The 19,033-nt window shown below is 32.0% G+C and overlaps 1 protein-coding gene across 6 annotated transcripts in view; it reads right to left on the bottom strand.

Annotated features, from left to right (window-relative positions):
- Nucleotides 1–19,033, bottom strand: part of COG2 (component of oligomeric golgi complex 2) — a 66,564-nt gene that overhangs the window by 34,431 nt on the left and 13,100 nt on the right. For 3 of the 6 annotated variants that reach the window (XM_074262361.1, XM_074262362.1, XM_074262367.1), the window contains exons 2-6: nt 16,816–16,977; nt 15,440–15,505; nt 12,676–12,756; nt 11,773–11,876; nt 629–737 (exon numbers count right to left, since the gene is read on the bottom strand). In XM_074262361.1, the coding sequence (XP_074118462.1) occupies nt 629–737; nt 11,773–11,876; nt 12,676–12,756; nt 15,440–15,505; nt 16,816–16,977 (522 nt within the window). The remainder of the gene's footprint in view (nt 1–628; nt 738–11,772; nt 11,877–12,675; nt 12,757–15,439; nt 15,506–16,815; nt 16,978–19,033) is intronic. The other 3 variants (XM_074262366.1, XM_074262364.1, XM_074262365.1) reach the window with 1 other exon arrangement.

Below are 19,033 nucleotides of genomic sequence, written 5' to 3' on the forward strand. Positions count from 1 at the left end.
AAAAAAAAAAGAAATGTAATCATTACAGACTAAAAAAATTTGTTTAGAACCTTATAAAACTAGAGTTGGCTATTTCTTAGATTATATGTAATTGTTACATATAATTTACTCTTCATGTAATTGTAAAATCATTTTTGAAAATTATAATATACTCTATCATTTAAATCCTAATAGCCCCTTAGGGTCCAGAAAGATAAGTAAAATCCCCATTTTTTTTAGAAGCTCCAAGAGACTAATAATAATAACTGCTAGAATTTACCATAGCTATTTAACATTTGTAACAATGAAGATACTAAGGCTAAAAAAAGTTGTTTGACCAGGATCACAGACAGTTAATGTTTCAGGCAAGATTTGAACTCAAGTATTCCTGACTCTGTATCTACTCACTTTTCTCACTGAACCATAGAGTTAAATTATCTGCTAAAGGTCAAAAAATCTAGTAAGTAGCATGACTAATATAGGACTGACGTCTTCTAAAGCTAAATATGGTGCTCTTTTGTTTATAAACTATAGTCTCTCTCCAGATACATCACTAGGAAAAAATTTTTAAAACTGAACTAAGCACACACTCCTAAATATGTTAATGTCCTAAAAGTCCTAAACAGAAGAAAATCAAAATGATACTTACTGGTCTCACTTTATCCAAAAGAGGCATTCCTTTGCTTTGAACAGCATGAAATTGTAACTGGTTAAATTCTGTGGCAATTCTCTCTAAAATCTGCCCAGTCAAAAGTGGGCTAAAAACAAAACAATTAAAGGAAGACTTTATAATATATAAAATGTAATTAATTCATTGTTTTTTCTCATATCTCTTATTTTAAAAAAATCTATATTGTTACTTTGGTTAATTTATCATTTAAAAACAATATTCTAAACTTAGTTTCTATCAACAAAGACATCTGAATACATAGAAATGAGAAATGATTGCTTAGGAGTCTATAAATACTATTATTTACAATTTACATTTTAAAATGTGGAAGTTAATATTGAAAAACTACTCCTACGTACTCTTCAAAACTCTATTTTTTTTTCTGGACATTTTTTCAAAACTTGTAACTATTAAAAATATTATGTATAACTTGCCTTGCATAGTTGTAATCAATGTATGTATTACTAGTTTTCTTTTCCCATTTCTCAGTGATCTTTTTCTATATCCAACTATTTAAGATGCTAAACTCGAAAATTATTTCTCTTTCTCTGAATTTTTTCTAACTTACTAAAAATCAATTATGTGCAGAGCATTTTGTTAATTCCTATGATAAATGCTAAAGAAATAGTAAATAGTTTTTATACACTGGACTGAACTATAGAGGAACAGAGGACTAGAACAAGGATTGTAGGCTATAAAGTGAACAACTTTTTTTGATTTTTACATGTTTCTGTCATTCTTTTTCTATTTGTCACTTCTGCCTTTTCCCCAAAACATTTTATCATACTACTTCAAACTATTCATAGCTACCATTTATTTAGTGCTTTACTGTTTGAAAATATGTATTATTTGTATTATACATTACATGTATCATCTTCTCTGATCTGTAAGGTCTACACATAACTATACAAGACACTAAACTGGAGAGAAGTCACAAAAATGCATTGGGAGATGAAGATTCCTCTCCAGGAAAATAATAGATCAAGATAAAAGCATTCTGAATGCTCTCGATAATTTACAACTATATTTCCAGACTTATTATATTCAACTTTCTCAGACAATCAAGTGGATTCAAGAAAAAAATGGGTTAAAATTTAGGTAGAAGAGGAACTAGGTAACTATCATTAGAATAATTACTTTATTTAATATTCTACAAAACCCAAAGAAAATTTATCACACAGTACATTTTCAGTAGAATTATTACAAGCAAGGTAAGATGACAATTTGCCACAAGAACACCATGAGGCCACTCACTCCATCAGCAATTGTGGTTGCTACTGCTTGAAATAAGCAATTAAGTCCCAAAATAGCAATCACTTAAAAATACAGGATTTTTCCTATACCTCTATAGAGGTAGTCACTGTAGCTTGACAAAGGCTTTGCTTTCCTAATATCCTGTAATTTTAAAATGTTTTCTATTCCCAAAACTTCAATTTTTTGAAAATAGGAAATAATGGATGGCTTTTTCACTGGTTTTCATGGCCAAATAACTCATCGTTTAGAGGCCAGAGAAGAGTGATAAATCTCTCTGTACTTAGTTAAGCTAATCCTCAGACAAGTGACACAATCCAAAAATGAAATCCAACAGTCAAAGGGAGAGAGTCACTGCAAGCCTCCATTACCAAATTTCCAACCAATCATGTTCCCTCAACCCTATGATGTCATCCCTCTGGTCCTGTTCTTTGTTCTGTACTCCCCAAAATCTAGAAAAGGAAAGCTGTCTAACTATTTAGGGACTTTGGCATAACAGGAATCATGCCTCTATTAATAATTGTTATCTTGCAATTACAATTCACATTAATTCGTAAGATGATCTACTTTAAAGCTGTCTCCTTATTTTAACAATTCAGTTCTTATTACTACATCTTTTGAATAATTTTTTGTTTTGTTTACAGACTGGAAGATTAGGGAGATTTATATATTTATTAATTCACCATCTTTAGATTCATAGAAATGAAACTGAAGTATAACCAATACCTGTAGTTACCATTCTAAATTAATGAAGATAACCATCTTCTCAATCAGGCTCAGACCTGACTCGTCTCACATATATGTGTGTATGTGTGTGTGTGTGTATCTGATACATTTTCACCTTCTCTCCTCTCACATAGCTGCCATAATAGTGTATCACCTAATACATGGACTATTGCAATTATCTTCTGCTTGGTCTCCCTGTCTCAAGTCTTTCTGCAACCTATACAGACTTCTAGTGATCATATTTTCTCTAAATGTACGTAGCAAGGCAGAGGTGCCATTCACCCCACTGGTAAAACTGATAAAAAAAGGAAAATTATAAATGCTAGAGGGATTATGAGAAAACTAATACACAAATGCATCACTGGTACAGCTGTGATCTTGTCCAAATTTTCTAGAAAGCAATTTAGAACTGTCCAAATGCCATTAAATTATGCATATACTCTGACTCAGTAAAACTGCAACTAGATCTATACCCTAGAGACCAAAGACAGAGGAAAAGGACCCATATGTACAAAATTATTCATAGTAACTCTTTAATAATAGTAAAAAAAAAAAAAAACAAACAAACTTAAAAGTGAGGGACTGCCCATCAATCATGGAATGGCCGAACTACTTGTGGTATATGAAAATGATGGGATACTACTGTCCTGTAAGAAATGACAGAGTTTCAAAGAAACCTGGGAAGACTTACATGAATTCATACAAAATAAAATGTACAGAACAAGAAAGCAATTTACACAACAACATTACAAAGAGAAACAACTTTGAAATAGAAACTCTGAACAACAAAACAAATAACTACAATATTTTAGAGGACTCATAATCAAACATGTTACCTACCTAAAAATAGAGACATGAGGGACTTGGAGTGCAAATGGAAACTTTTTTTTTTTTTTTTTTTTTTTAAATATAGCTAATGCAAGAATTCTTGTTTGACTACACTGTTTTGTAATAGGTTTTGTTTTTCTTGCTTTCTAATGGGCGAGGGAGGGAGAAGAGAGTGAAGGGAAGAATTTGGAAATTAAAAAAATTAAACTGAATTTTAAAAAATATACACATTTGGATATTACACCAAAGTCACTAATTTTTAACATCTGCTTTTTTAAAAAAATGGCCATACTTAATTTTCTGTTATCGCTCATATTTTCCTTGATTCCTCAAAGATTATTGACTGTACTTCAATGACTGATTCTGTAAGATCTTTTCAGCATCCTGTGTATAATTCATTTAAGATGCAGAAGAACTTCTTTTAAAGTTGTGAGATTCTATTTTATATCTTCACATATCTTATCCTTCAATTCCCTCTTGCATCTTTTCTGACACAAAATCATTCTTTGACAAACATGGAAACAAATTAAAAAAAAGAGTAATATACTTCGTCATAGCTGTCAAACAATTTTCCCATTTGCTTTAAATGGTAATACTGTTCTCTGACCCGCCTTATTCATTTTCCTCCCCTTATTCTGAATATACTTAAAACTGTCCATTTTGTTTTTTGAAATATTTTCTCAGATCTCAGCTCAACTTGGGCTTTTCTTTCCAGGCAACTGTTCTAGTACCATTGTAGTCTTTTATCCTTTTTTTTTTTTTTTTTTTTTTTTTTGTAGCTATGTGCTCCTATTTTTTATCTCTAGTACTTAACCTCCTTAAATATGACTTTGAAGGTCTTTGTTAACAACATTAGCCTATTTACATCTTTTAATGTACATAATACATTAAATGTTTTGTGAAGGTAAACTACCAAGAAAGATGGCACCAGGAGAGGGTTCAGAGTCCTACCTTTAATACTCATGACCCTGAGCAAATTCACATAGCCTCTCAGTGTGAGAAGATAAATCTCTAATAAGATTAAATAAGATTATTTAAGATAAAAAATAAGATTAAAAATAACAGAATAGTTGCTAATCTGTATTGGTAAAAGGTATTTCCTTTGTGCAAATTCTCTATTCCAAAGAAGTCACTGGACTGGGCCAAACAATAATTTCAGCAAGTTTAGCAAAATGGGAAAAAAGCTATAAACACAGGATAAAAGAGCCCTAATAGGCTGTCAAATGCACTTCACTAAGACCACTAACATGCATGAAATCATGAATTCTTTGGAGTATATTATTAATATTATTATTCCTTGTCAGAATTATTCCCAATAATTTCATTCTTAAAATTTTCTATCCCTCAAACTACCTTTATTTTTAAAGTTTCTATCACAGAATTACATCTATCTCTTTTCTATTTTCTGAAGGTGTGAGAAAGCATGTAACAACTTTGGTAATCTGTGAAGAGTTAAAATACTGAAACACCTGAAAACAATTTTTTCCTACATGTCCTTTAGCTAACTACCACTATTAAATACTCACTAAATGAAATAACCATGCCCCCAAAAGATGTAAGAGATTATAGATGAAACTGAAAGCATTTTATTCACTGTCCTTAGGAGAAACATGACTGACTTATCTAAAAAAGAAAAAAAAAAAAAAAAAAGACTTACAGAAAAAGCAAGGGCACGGATTAGAAGGCTAGCAGTTAAAGTATGTTTACCAAAGATCCTCCATGTGTTGATTCAGGAGATCCAGCAACAGAATACAAGGAATGATGAATATACCAACATATATATCAGATAATAACCTCCAATTTGTTTATATCATCTTTTACATATAAGTCTTATATCCATGTGGAGTTTATTGTACATTCTTAATGTAAGAATATCATTCTTAATGAACAGTGGGCGACTGAATTCAAGTGCTACTGGTTGTGTTGTAGTGATCAACTTTTCTGTTTTTAAACCAGTAACAAATCATTTTGTGGAAACAGACAAGCCAGCCTCCATTCCCTCTTCTAGAAATATTAAACAATTTAAAATTATCTTAGTCTGAAATTCACTGATTAATCTGGAAGAGAAACTTTATCAGACATCTTTAATTATTAATTTTGAAATAATTTCCTTCTCACTCTCCAGATAGGCATAGAAAAAGACTCAAAACTGATGTAATTAATAAGGGGAAGAAGCTTTTGAATGATTCACTATGATTAGATTAAGATAATGATCCACCTAAGAGAAGGAATTACAACTTTAGTTAACGTAAATTAGGATGGCACAGACTACTTGTTAACAAGAATCCCTGAACCCAGTTATCAATAAGAGATGACTTTAGGAAAACAATTATCCAGGATATGGCAAAAAATTAATTGACTACTCTTCTGTTTGACGAAGCAAATAGTTAACTGAACTGTTCCTAATCTAGACTTTTGATCAATCTTCAATATGAAATATTCCTTTTACAAGAATCCTATAAATTGGGCCCTCAAAATAGAAAGATATCCTATGGTATGAAAAGACTCTTATTAGTTTAGACATTTCTTGCTTTCAACTAAAACCTTGGAATAACCTTAAAAAAAAAAAAAAATTGTCCCTGTAGGCTTGCATCTACAATGCAGAGTATGGAATGTTCTTTGATAGTTCTGATGATTACTGTTTTGTAATACAGTTTGAATTTTGTTGTCATTTTAACTCTATGTCTTTGGTAGTTTGACAGGTGTAGCACTAAAACTATAAATTAACTGGGGTAAATATCTTTAACTTTATTATGTTACCTATACCTGACTATGCAGAATGCTTATCAATTTTCAAGTGCTCTCTTATTTAATTGTATTTATGTCTTGACTTTCTTAACATATTAATTTCCTTATATTAAATATATTTTGTAATTGTTTTTTTAATGAGATTTCTCTATAATTTCTTTTGGTTTGTATTATTGCTAAGAGGAAATATCAACAAGGAGAGGGAAGATTTTTTTTTTTTTTTTTTTCCTGAGGCTGGGGTTAAGTGACTTTCCCAGGGTCACACAACTAGGAAATGTTAAGTGTCTGATATCACATTTGCTGGTGCTCTATCCACTGCGCCACCTAGTTGCCCCCAGGGAAGATTTTGTATCTTGTATCTTACTTTCCTAAAGCTATTAATTATCTATATTTTTTTCCCCCTGATTTTCTGGGATTTTAAAAATAATCCATCTTATCTGTAAATAAGGATGACTTAACTGCTATTTTTATGCCTTTAATTTACTCTCACTCTCAATATTCACTCAGTTGCTAAGACCTATGAATCCTACTTTTCTTTTACCTATATACAACCCCTTTCTCTTCCAGTACTGCAACCATCCTGGTACAGGTTCTCTTATCACCTCTCACACTGTAAGAGGCCGTTGATTGTTCTCCCTGATTCAAGTCTCTCTCCACTCAAGTCCCATCATCTACTCAGTTATCAAACTGATCTTCCTAAAGAGCAGGTCTAAAATGGGACATGCTTCTCCAGATTACCCTATCATTACCATTCTCTTACTCATCTTTATCTTTCCCTGCTACATTGGGGAACTTGTGTGGCAAGGCCAACAATACTTTTAAACTGCTACAATGCTTTCCCTACTTGATCTCTGTACTCTATATTCTTTCTTATTATGTATGTAAAAACATATCTTCGCTTTTTAGAATTGGTTAATTAATTAAAAATATCATCCTTCCTCATTCTTAGCATGAAACTATCATATGCCTACAAAAGTAGAAGTCCAAACCTAGAACAAGATAGGGTTTTCAAATGACACAGAATTACTGTTTTCTAACTATCCTTAGTGCCTCCTCAATCTAGAATCTCTTTCTGTAAGTATACCCCTTTGTTCCATTGGTGAGCTCTTCCTGCAGCTTCCATTTTGTAGCGAGGACTCAACCAGATCTCTCTTTGTGTCCTATGCTCCTATGTCAGATACCTTCATCTTCCCCACTACCTATTCTGTTCCCTAGTCCTTAACATAGTACCTGGCACATAGTAAGTGCTTATTTCCTTCTTTCCTTCCTTTGTATCTTATAAAAGAAATAAATTTATATGCATACATGCATACACGTATGCATGTGCATGCATATATACATGGGTGCATATACAAAAACATTCATTTTTGTGAAAGCTAGGAAAAATGAGATATTCAATCAACATAACATTATTCTATAATAACTTGACATATGCAAAACTAACATTAATGTAAAAGAGAACTGATTATGAAAAATAAGAGTCCAAGAGCAGGCATAAAACTGCCATTTCCCTGCCTAAGGGACTGTTTTTTCTTCTGAGTCAAAGGCTGCTGAATCTTTAAAGTTCAACTCAATCATATCTATTCTGTGTTCCATGGCCAATTCAACTGGAAGCAATAATTTCATCCTCCAAAATCTGATAGGATCTATTCTAGGTACCACTTATTAGATATTTATGATCTTCCTGCTAGCTATTATATACACACACACACACATACACACACACACACACACACACACACACACACACACACACACACACACATATCCTTCTCAAGTTGACTACTGAAGGTAAAGATTACATACTATGCATTTATACATGTCTAAAAATGTCTTGCACCTAGTAAGACTCAATAAAAATTTGGTTACTTAAGGACTAAGAAGAATTGTCTTGTTCCCATTTATATTACATAAGACTATTGAGAGAGCTCTTAATATCAGTAATATAATCTTAGAAAGTGCAGACACAGAAATGCTACAGCTTAAATGTTATCCTAGTTTTAAATAAGAATCTGTAAATCATCTATCCATGAGTTTGAGTGGTATATAAGAGCTCATATCCCTTATTGTCTTATGCTAATTTGTCACTTTTCTGCTTTTATGATAAAAATAAATATCTTCTAAGTTGTTTCCCATCATTTTAATATAGGGATTCTCAGTATCCAAAGGACATTTTGATACATTTTGGAGGGGAGAGGTCTATGAACCTGAATGAGAAAAAAAAATACATTTCTATTTTAATACAATTTGTTTCCTTTGTTATCCTCTCCATTTTATTTTATATATTTAAAAGTGTTATTATGAGAAAGGATCTTTAGCCTTTTATCAGACTTAACAAAGCAACCATGATACAAAAAAAGTTAAAATCCCAGTTCTAGTGTTATAATCTCTTAGAAATCTTTTAGATGGTTATCAGAGATTAGTAAGAATGTTTATTAAGTTACACATTAGGTCTATTAAATTAGTAATACTTGCCCTGTTCACCACTTTACATTCAAGGTACATTAATCTTCATTTAAAAAGTTTTTATTAGGGCTGAGCCAAGATGGTAGAAAGTATACAGAACTTTGGCTGAGCTCTTCCTGGGTTCCCTCAGAATCAAACTAGATCAAGCCTCTGATTGAATTTTGGAGTGATAGAACACACCAATATTTGGAGTATAACAAATTTCCAGCAGAAGATATCTTGGAAGATTTCAGGAAAGGTCTGTCTCCATTGGGCGGAGGGGAACATAGCCCAGCACAGGTACAGCGGGGAGGCCCAGAGCAGAGGGCCCTAAGCAGGGAATATAGTGAGAGGCTCTTAGCCAAAATACAGCAACACTGGCTGGTTCGGGACAGTAGATCAGAAGACTATCTATGAGACCTCCAATGCAACTACAGAAGACAAATAGTGAGCAGTGAACCCCAGTATAACAGGCGGGACTTGGCCAGGCCTACAGAAGGAAGCCTGTAACACCAGCCTCAGCACAGCATGAAGCCTCCCCTATGCCCCAGAAGCAGACCTCAATCTTTAAAATTGAGCAAAAAAAAAAACAAAAAGAGCTCTGATGATAGATAGCTATTATGGAGACAGGGAAGAACAGAACCCAAATGCTGAGGTCACTAAAGGCAAAATGCCTCCAGATAAAGTCTCAAAGAGGGATATGAATTGATCTCCGACTTAAAAGGTTCTCTTGGAAGAATTCAAAAAGGATTTCAAAAGAGTCAGAAGAAAACTAGGGAAAAGAAATGAGAATTTTGCACAAGATTTTGGAAAAGGAAACACAGAAACTAACTGAAGAAAACAACTCCTTAAAAAATACAATTAGTAAAATGGATAAAAAATTATACTGAAGAGAACAACTCCTTTAAAATAGAATTGGTGAAATGGAAAAAAAAAATCCAATAAACAAAACAACTCCTTTAAAAGTATAATTGGCCAAGTGTAAAAGGGAGTAAAAAAAACTGAAGAAAATAGTTCACTAAAAATTAGAATTGGATAAATGAAAGTATAAATGATTCAATGAGACATCAAGAATTACTCAAATAAAACTTTAAAAAAAGAAGAAGAAAATGTAAAACCCTCATTGGAAAAACAACTGACCTGGAAAATAGATCCAGAAGAGACAACTGAAGAATTATTGAACTACCTGAAAATCATAATAATAAAAAAAGCATGGACAATGGACAACATCTTTCATCAAGGAAAACTGCCTTAATAGATTAGAACCAGAGGGTAAAATAGCCATTGAAAGAATCCACTGATCATCATCTGAAAGAGATCCCAAAATTAAAACACTAAGGAATATTATAACTAAATTCCAAAATTATCAGATCTAGGAGAAAATATTGCAAGCAGCCAGAAAGAAACAATTCAAATACTGAGGAGCCACAATCAACATTACCCAGGATCTAGCAGCTTCTATTTTAAAGGATCAAAGGCCTAGAATAAGATATTCCAGTGAGCAAAGGAGCTTGGATTGCAGCTAAGAATCAACTACCCAGCAAAACTAAGCATTATCTTTCAGGAGAAAAGATGGATATTCAATGAAATGGGGAATTTTCAATTATTTTTGATGAAAATAATAGTTGAACAAAAAAACTGATCTTCAAATACAGAACTCAAGAGAAGCATAACAAAGTATAAAAGCAAAGAGGGAAAAAAAACTTTTTAAAGATTAAAAGATTTTCATCTCTACATGGGAAGATGATATGCATAACTCTTGAGAACTGGATCTTTGTTAAATATATACTTATAGGGTAGAGAAGTAAGCTGACTGTAATGTGATGATATACAAAAGAAACTAGGAGTGGAAAAGGGGATAGTACAGGAAGAAGAGGAAAGGGGAGATAAAATGGAGTAAAATTACATCACATGAAGAGACAAAAAACACCTATTACAGTTGAGGGAAAAAAGGAAGGAGGATGAGCATTGTGTGAACCTTAATCTCATCAGATTTGGCTCAAAGAGCCATCATACATATTTAGTTTGGTATATAAACTTGTCTTACCATGTAGCGAAGTAGAAGGGGAAAAGGAAAAAGAAAGGGGGAGGCCAACAAAAGTGAGGGCAGAAGTAAAAAGGGAAAGGAATAATAAAGAGGGGAGGTGCTGAAAGAGGGAAGGGCAGATTGAGGGAGATGGTGTCAAAAGCAAAACACTGGTGAGAAAGGGAAAGGGAGAAAGGAGAGGGAAAAGTGTAATTTGGGAAAAACAGGATGGTGAGAAATACAGAGTTAGTAATTTAAACTGTGAATGTGAATGGGATGAACTCTCCCATAAAATGGAAGTGGGTAGCAGTCTGGATTAAAAGCCAGAATCTTACAATACGTTGTTTATGAGAAACACATTCAAAGCAGATAGGTATATACAGATTAAAGGTAAAAGGCTGGAGCAAAGTCTATTATGCATTAGTTGAAGTTAAAAAAACAGGGGTAGCAATCCTGATCTCAGATCAAGCAAAAGTAAAAAATGGATCTAATTAAAGGAGATAAGGAAGATACTACATCTTGCTAAAGGGTACCATAGATAATGAGGTAATATCAATACTAAATATATATGTACCAAGTGGTATAGCATCCATTTAACACTTTGGGGAGAAATTAAGAGAGTTGCAAGACGAAATAGACAGTAAAAATTTTTATAGACTAATCAAAATATTTTAAAATCAGCAACAAACCTAGAGTATTCTAGTCTGACAAATGTATCATGCCCCAAAGGTCAACAAGGACTGTATAAATCAAGAGGAGAAATTTCAGAGACAAAGGTCTTACAGCAAAAACATTCTACTTTTGATTTCCCGAAGTTAGGATAGTTAAAATATGAGAATTTCTAGGCTATAATTGCTGTGAAAAGTTAGGTATAGGAGATATAATTCAAATGACATATTTTTAAACATTGAGAATATTATCTAAATGTCAAAAACCTAGACTTTTAATATTATGAATTTTAAAAGTTCATGTAGGTCCATTTTGTTCTTTATTTTAGTAAGCCATAACTTAAAAAATTGTGATAAGCTAATTATGATTGACATTACAGTTTAAAAAAATTTTATGAATACATTTGGAAAAGACTATCTTACATATTTACCTGCTTGCTTCTAAAGAAGATGTCTCCTTAGAATTTTGAGAATTTAATATTTTTTCAATTTTCTCAACTGAGCGAATAACTTGAATAAGTCTTAATACACACATCTGTAAAGAATAAAGCAAAAAAGAAAAAAATCTTTTCATGATGTTTTAACTTTGTTACCTTATTTCCTGTGTCTAACCTCAGAACTAGACTTCAGGGTAATGTTAATAATTATTCCTCAAATTTTTCTATCCTTGCTTCTCTCATCCTTTCTTTTTCTTTTGGATAAAACAATTGGGATTAAGTGACTTGCTGAGGGTCACACAGCTAGTAAGGGTTAAATATCATGAGAAGGACTCATGTCCTCCTGACCGGGCTCTATCCACTGTGTCATCTAGCTGCCCTCCCCCTAATTTTCTAACCAAGAAATTTTCCCTCTGTCTTAATTTTCTGAGTTCCTTTAATTTTAACTGTGCTTATCTTCTTGTTAGATCTTTCTCTATGCATATGTGCACTAAGTATATATCAAGAAGCATGAATATAACCATCAAATTTACAAGTATATGTGGGAGTAAACATTTATAATTTTATAGACAGTCTTTATTATATTAAGTTTAACTAAGGTTAAGCACTTTCTAAATAGCTGAAACAGACAGAAAGGAGTATATTGAAGAGATGCATAAAAACAGTATCTTTATAAAAGATAAGCTCTGTGATATGGATAAGAGTATCCAAATAGTATATAGGGAAAAGATCCTGAAAACATATAACAAAGAAGCCAGAGACTTAAAAAAAACAACAAAGCAAAGATGGGTAAGTTAATAAAATAATACTTTACTAATAAATTTTCTTGTTATTTTTCCTCTACTGCTGTTCTTCTTAAAAAGATTTTAATGTGGCATTTTATATATTTGCACATACCTTTTTTCTTCTAATATCCTCTTGTTTAGACATTCGCTCATCAACTGCCCGAATTCCCTCACTGACAGTTGACTTAAGGCTCTTAAAAAAGAGGGAATAAGAGAAATTAAAAACAAATAAATCTATGGCTGAAACAATTAGAGTATAATATTAGCTTTTTGCTTATTCAGTTACATAAGTATGTACATGAGAGTCTGTCAGCATTGTAGCAAATGCTATGAAAACATTAAGTATAAACTTTATAAAACCGAATTTTATATGATAGACAATAGTAGGGCAATTTAAATTACAGGAAGGGATGCTACACTATGACAATGGAGTTTTAAGAAAAGTAGGACTATAGAGGTGGTAAGTGGAACAGACCAAGTAGGAAAGGAATTAGAAGATTATTTTGATAATCCTGGTGGGAGGTAATTAATATCTGAATTAAAGTGACCAAGATAAAAGGAAGACTCTAAAAGACCTTAGTATATATTAAAAATTGGAATAGAATTATGGATGGTTTTGTCAAATCAGCAGAGAAAGTAACTTATCTACAAGATAAACTAAAGATAATCAACAGAGGAAAGGCAGGAGCATTAAGAGGGATTAGGAAAGACCTCTAGTTGAAGGTTAGATTTTAGCTGGCACTTGTATGAAACTAGGGACACCACGGATATAGGGAATTCTAGATATGAGAAAGAGATAAGAAAAATATCTATATTAGAGATAGAATGTTTTGTTCAAGGAACAGCGAAAAGGCCTATGTCACTGGGGAAGGAAAGGTGATATAAGATATAAGAAAACGATATGAGAAAACTAGAAAGGTAGAAAAAGGGCATGCTTTAAATCAGATTTTGTCTTGATGCTGAAGGAGATAGGGAACTACTGAAATTGATTGAAAGTGAGAGTAGGGGGTTGACATGGTCAGACCTGTATTTTAGGAAGAACATTTTGGCAAATGAGTGAAGTATAGTGTGAAGTAGATAGAGAAAAACAGCAGGGAAACCAACCACTAGATTACTGCAGTAATCCCAGTATCAGGGGATAACAGCCTGCACCAGAGTAGTGACAGAGTTAGAGGAAAGAAAGAGACACATGTGACAGATGTTAATTAAGAAAGTAAAACTGACAGGCCTTGGCAACAGATAGTATATGGGAAGTGAAAGACTATGAGGAATTAAAAATGACACTAAGGTTACAAACCTGGGTAACTGGGAAGATGGTAGTAAACAGTTAATAGGAAAATTAGGGGAAAAGGAAGGCTTGAGAGGAGAGGAGGGAGTAATGAACTCAATTTAAGTTTTGCACAGATTGAGTTTAAGATATTTATAGGACATACAGTTTGAAATGAAAGACTTGGAGGTCTGGAGACAGCTTAGGGCTAGATAAAAGTAGATCTGAGAATCAGATCATTTTTCAATTGAATCTGGGGAAGATGATGAGGTCACCAAGGAAACCAGCATAGAGGAAGAGAAAAATTGAGCCCAGGAGAGAACTTTTAGTGAAACTCATCATTAGTAGGCATCACCTGATGAATATCTGAAAAAAGGAGATAGCCAGATGAATATCTGAAAAAGGAGAAAGCGAGGGAGCAGTTAGGCGGGTTGGAGAAAAGGAGACTAGCATCATGAAAATGTAAAGAAGAGAAATCATCACGGAGATGATATGACAATTAAGAAATAACTGGAAACCCTGAAGAAAACAATCTCAACTGATTGGGTAGAAAGTTACCTATAAAAAGAGTGAAAAATGCATGAGAAGAACAGACACGTGCAGAATTTTCCCAGCAGCTTGGCTATAAAAGGGAAGAGAAATAAAGAGTAATAGTTTGAGAGGATGGTAGGATAAATAAGGGTCTTTTTTTTTTTATAAAGAATGGAGAAGACTTGGTCATGAAACTATAATTTATAATCAACATAAAATGGCATGCACTTTATAATTAGATCTAAAAAAAATTAAGTACCTAACCATTATAGACCAAAAATTTGGCCTGGGAAAAAAAAAAAAAAAAGGTTTTGACATATTTGATATTAACATAAACCAACAGCAATACATATGACAAAACTAAATAAAAATGATACATTTAAGTATTTTTGGAAATAAATTCTTTCAGGGTTGGTACTGATCTAATAATGACATTTTTAGATAGCCATGAGTTTTAGGATCCTCAAAAGTCTTCAACATGTCATTCCTCTTTGATATTAGAATTCTTTGGCAGAATCTCAGGGTAAGGGAAGAGCTTGGGGTATCAACATGCCCAAACCTTTCATCAGTAGCTTCTATAATCATAAGACTTATAAAAAACAAAATTCATTACTCAGGAAAAAGATGAAGACTACTAATCTAAAGTAAATCTGATTATATGATGTACTTATATCTACTCAAGGACATAATTTTTAAAAGTAGATTCCTATAATATATTCAAACAACCTATAACACAAAGGACTCTATAAGATCAAATTAACCCCCAAAATGACCTCAACAAATCTAAGAAGGAATTAAAATTTTAAGAAGTATAAGGACATATATATTTATACGTTCTACCAGTGAAGCAGATAGCAAGAGATTTTTAGATTCCTTCACTTTCATTCACGAAATCTGTTGCTTTCATTTTTTATCAAATCAAATTTTTTTTTAAATTTGTGAAAACACTTTACAAGTTAAGACAAAAATATTTCATTTATGGATGGAACTATACTAATTTACCCAATTATTTTCTCTACAAAATAATAAACATTCTATGCTTTAATATGTAGTACATTACTCATTATTTTATACCTACCATAACCTCTTCTCGTAACTGTCCCAAAGGCACAGAGAGCTGGTTGAGGGCTTTGTCCATGCCAACCTAAGTGGGAAATTTTGTTAACAAACATATAAGATCAGGGATAATAACTGTGATGAATATAAACAAGAAAATAATATTAAACTTATATTAATTTGTTTTGAAATCTATATTCAATCTTCAATTCATCTTCTAAATCATATAAAAATCTAATACTATATAATGCTACAATCAAACTAACAGAAATTTTCCAACTATTGTTACTGAACATGTCTTCCAACATAAACCATATGGAAATATAATAAAAATTGTTTTGTATGAAGCCTCAAAAATCAGAGAGAATGAGTGTATATGTGTGTGTGTGTGTGTGTGTGTGTGTGTGTGTGTGTGTGTGTGTGTGTGAGAGAGAGAGAGAGAGAGAGAGAGAGAGAGAGAGAAATAACACATTCAAAGAAGAAAAAGAGGTGAAGATATAATCAATAATCAATAACCAAAATATATTTTTAGAAAACTCTAAGCAAGCTGAAACGACTTATCACAAACATTTATTACATGATTATTATATACCTGGGCCTGTGTAAGCTCTGAGAAGACAAAAAGAAAAAAGTACTAGAAATAGAATATAGTAGAACAATCACTTGAAGAATTCAACTCAATCTATTGGTACTTTAAGCTGTAAATTTCCAAAAGCAAATAGAATAATCATTAATTTGAAGTATCTCTAGAATTCAAAAAGAGCTAAGCTGATTTGCTTTATCAGTAAAAGAAGAGTTTACAAAGCAAATTAAAATTCTAAAAAGGAAGGAGAACTACTCAAATATTATATCCTCATGCATTTGGACCTTTCCTTTTATATGAGTCTAATTATATGAATTATTTAGAGTAAGTCTCCTAAGAATATTTAAGGGTATATATTCCCTTAGCTTCATTCCAATTTAGCATATATACCAGCAAATAAATTAAACCATGGCAAATTTCTTTTAAAATAATCTATATTTTCACTTTTTATTATTTTAGACTGGTCCCCAATTTGACTGAGTCATTTAAGTTTTTACTTTTAACAAATGGAAAATTTCCCCCAAATAATCATAAACATTATATATTCCCATTTAATAAAATTCTAACTTCTATTTAGAGCTAACTGAAAAAGACAGAACAATATAGGAACCCAGTTAAAGAAAAATAATTTTCAAATGCCTAAGTTTAAAAAAAAGAAATTAAAATGTTTAATAAACTTCAAGCTTCTCTGTTAAATAGGTACTTCAAACTTCTAAAATCAATCAAGGGTAGAAGCTAGAATGGAAAATTTCAAACATAATATTACTCAGATAAAAATATTAAAAACTATATAGATATCCAACTTGAATGCTTACTAAGTTTGTTGAAAGATTGACAAAGTCTGCATAATCCTTATTAATGAGTTCTACCATGGCTGTTTTAAGAAGTTTATAATAAAGTTCCAGATCATCTCTAAGTTCTTCCAATTGGACCCGTTTCCTACAGTCAGAAACAAAATGATCAACATCGAAGTCATCCTGAAAAACAAAAAACAACAGAATACAATATTTACAAAAATGTCCAACATTCAAAGAAAGAAAATATTAAGATAAACAACATAGAAGAAAACACCTATTTCTGTGGGAAGTTATATAGTTCTAAAGGAAAATCAATTAAAACTCTCAGCAACATAAATAATAAAGACATTCACTTTCTGCAGATTTCAAGATGAGGTTGTGTTAAACAAGAGCACTCTTATTGTTACTTAAATTCTGCAAGTGCTTTTATTATTCAAATAAATGTGCCTCAACATGGGAAACAATTATACTTTGTTCTCTGGGACCAACTTAGAAGATATCTAACTCTTTATAACTAGATAGAAGGAACAATGACTTAAGAAATCAGAAGGAATGGTTTCTACTCTCAGCTCTACCATAAGTAAATTAGTTACCTTCTCTTTGCTTCAGTTTCCTTATTAGTAAAATAAGGAGACAAGGCAACATTATCACAATTCTAAGATTTCAATATAAATTTCAAACAGCAGAAATAATGAAATACTAATACTTAATATCTGGTAAACACAATTTCAAACTATTTAACTGATTTTTAATTAATACTATGTAGCCTTAAGTCATTATTTAGAACATTCACCTGGGATCACTCTGCAACAAAAAAAATGAAGAAATAAAATGTTTACATATAACAAAAATTCTAATTTAGATGAATAAGCTTCCTAAAAGCAATTTGTAATTTTTTGAGGTAGGGTGCAAAAAACTCAAAAGAGCTTGGTTTGTATATGACTTCATCTGTACTGGAGAAAATAAGTCGGTTAGCATAAAAATTCTGGACAGTAAACACAAATAAACAACAATTTGGGCCTAGAATTAAACAGAAGTAGAGGAGCAGGCTGAATTGCCTTTGGGAAACTACAAAGCTTCTTTAATGAGCTTCAGCAGGTTAAGCTGATCAGGCCTCTGTGCTATGTTTACCCTCAATATGAAGAACCCAGTATCAAAGGCCACCATATTGCTTAAAGAGTAGTGAACTGGTTCAGTTTGGAAACAGAGTAGGCTACAGCTCCCCTGTCAATCAGTAATGAGATTTAGGTCCCTGCACTTCAAGCCTATGGAAGATGAGAAGACTCAACCATAATCATATTAATAATAATAAAAATAACAATGATAACAACAATAACCCACTATTCCTACTTCCTAGATCTTCAAATATATCTTCACATATATAGTTAACATATGTATTCAAGCATACTAAATAAATAAATATACAGCAAAGATATGTATTATTGTTATTGTTAATCATTTTAGTTGTGCCTAACCCTCTGTGACCTCATTTGAGATTTTCTTGACAAAGATAATAAATTTCCTATATCCTTCTATAGCCATTTTTTTTTTTAATAGATGAGGAAATTGAGGCCAATGGAGTTAAGTGACTTGCCCAGGATCACATAGCTGATAAGTGTCTCAGGCGGAATTTGAACCTAGGAAGATGGCTCCAGCCCCAGCCCTCTATCCACTGAACCATTTAGGTACCTAAAGCATGTTAAATACTCAAATATAAAGAAAATAGAAGACTATAAAATACATAAAATTAATGCCAAATAAATACTATAAGATTGGATAGTTCAGAAGACGACTAGGGAAATTAGAAAAGTCTTCATAATCAAGAGAGTCTGAGTTAGGCCTTAAAAGACAGGTAGGATTTGGAAGGTGAAAGGAAAATCTTTCTGGAATTACACTAGGGTCAGAAGTTGTCACAATAAACTAAAATCTAATGGAACTTTGACCTCTCACAATTTTCATGTAAAGCAGTTTTTAATCTCCTCTGAAGGAAGGTGTTAATAAAATCAATCAACCAATAATAATTTATTATAAATTACTAAGTATTGATAAAATTAATTTTTAATAATATAAAAATATGAAAATATTATATACTTTAGTTTTCTAAGGCACTGTGACAAATACTATTTTATTTTATTTTGTTTTATTTTCAAAACTGTGAAGTTGGTAGTAAAATTGCCCAAGAGGAAACTGAGGCACAGAGTCATTTTTTTTTTGTTGCTGTTTTTCTTTTTTTAAT

This window comes from Sminthopsis crassicaudata, chromosome 4, assembly GCF_048593235.1.
Source record: "Sminthopsis crassicaudata isolate SCR6 chromosome 4, ASM4859323v1, whole genome shotgun sequence".
In the NCBI taxonomy this organism is placed as follows: domain Eukaryota; kingdom Metazoa; phylum Chordata; class Mammalia; order Dasyuromorphia; family Dasyuridae; genus Sminthopsis; species Sminthopsis crassicaudata.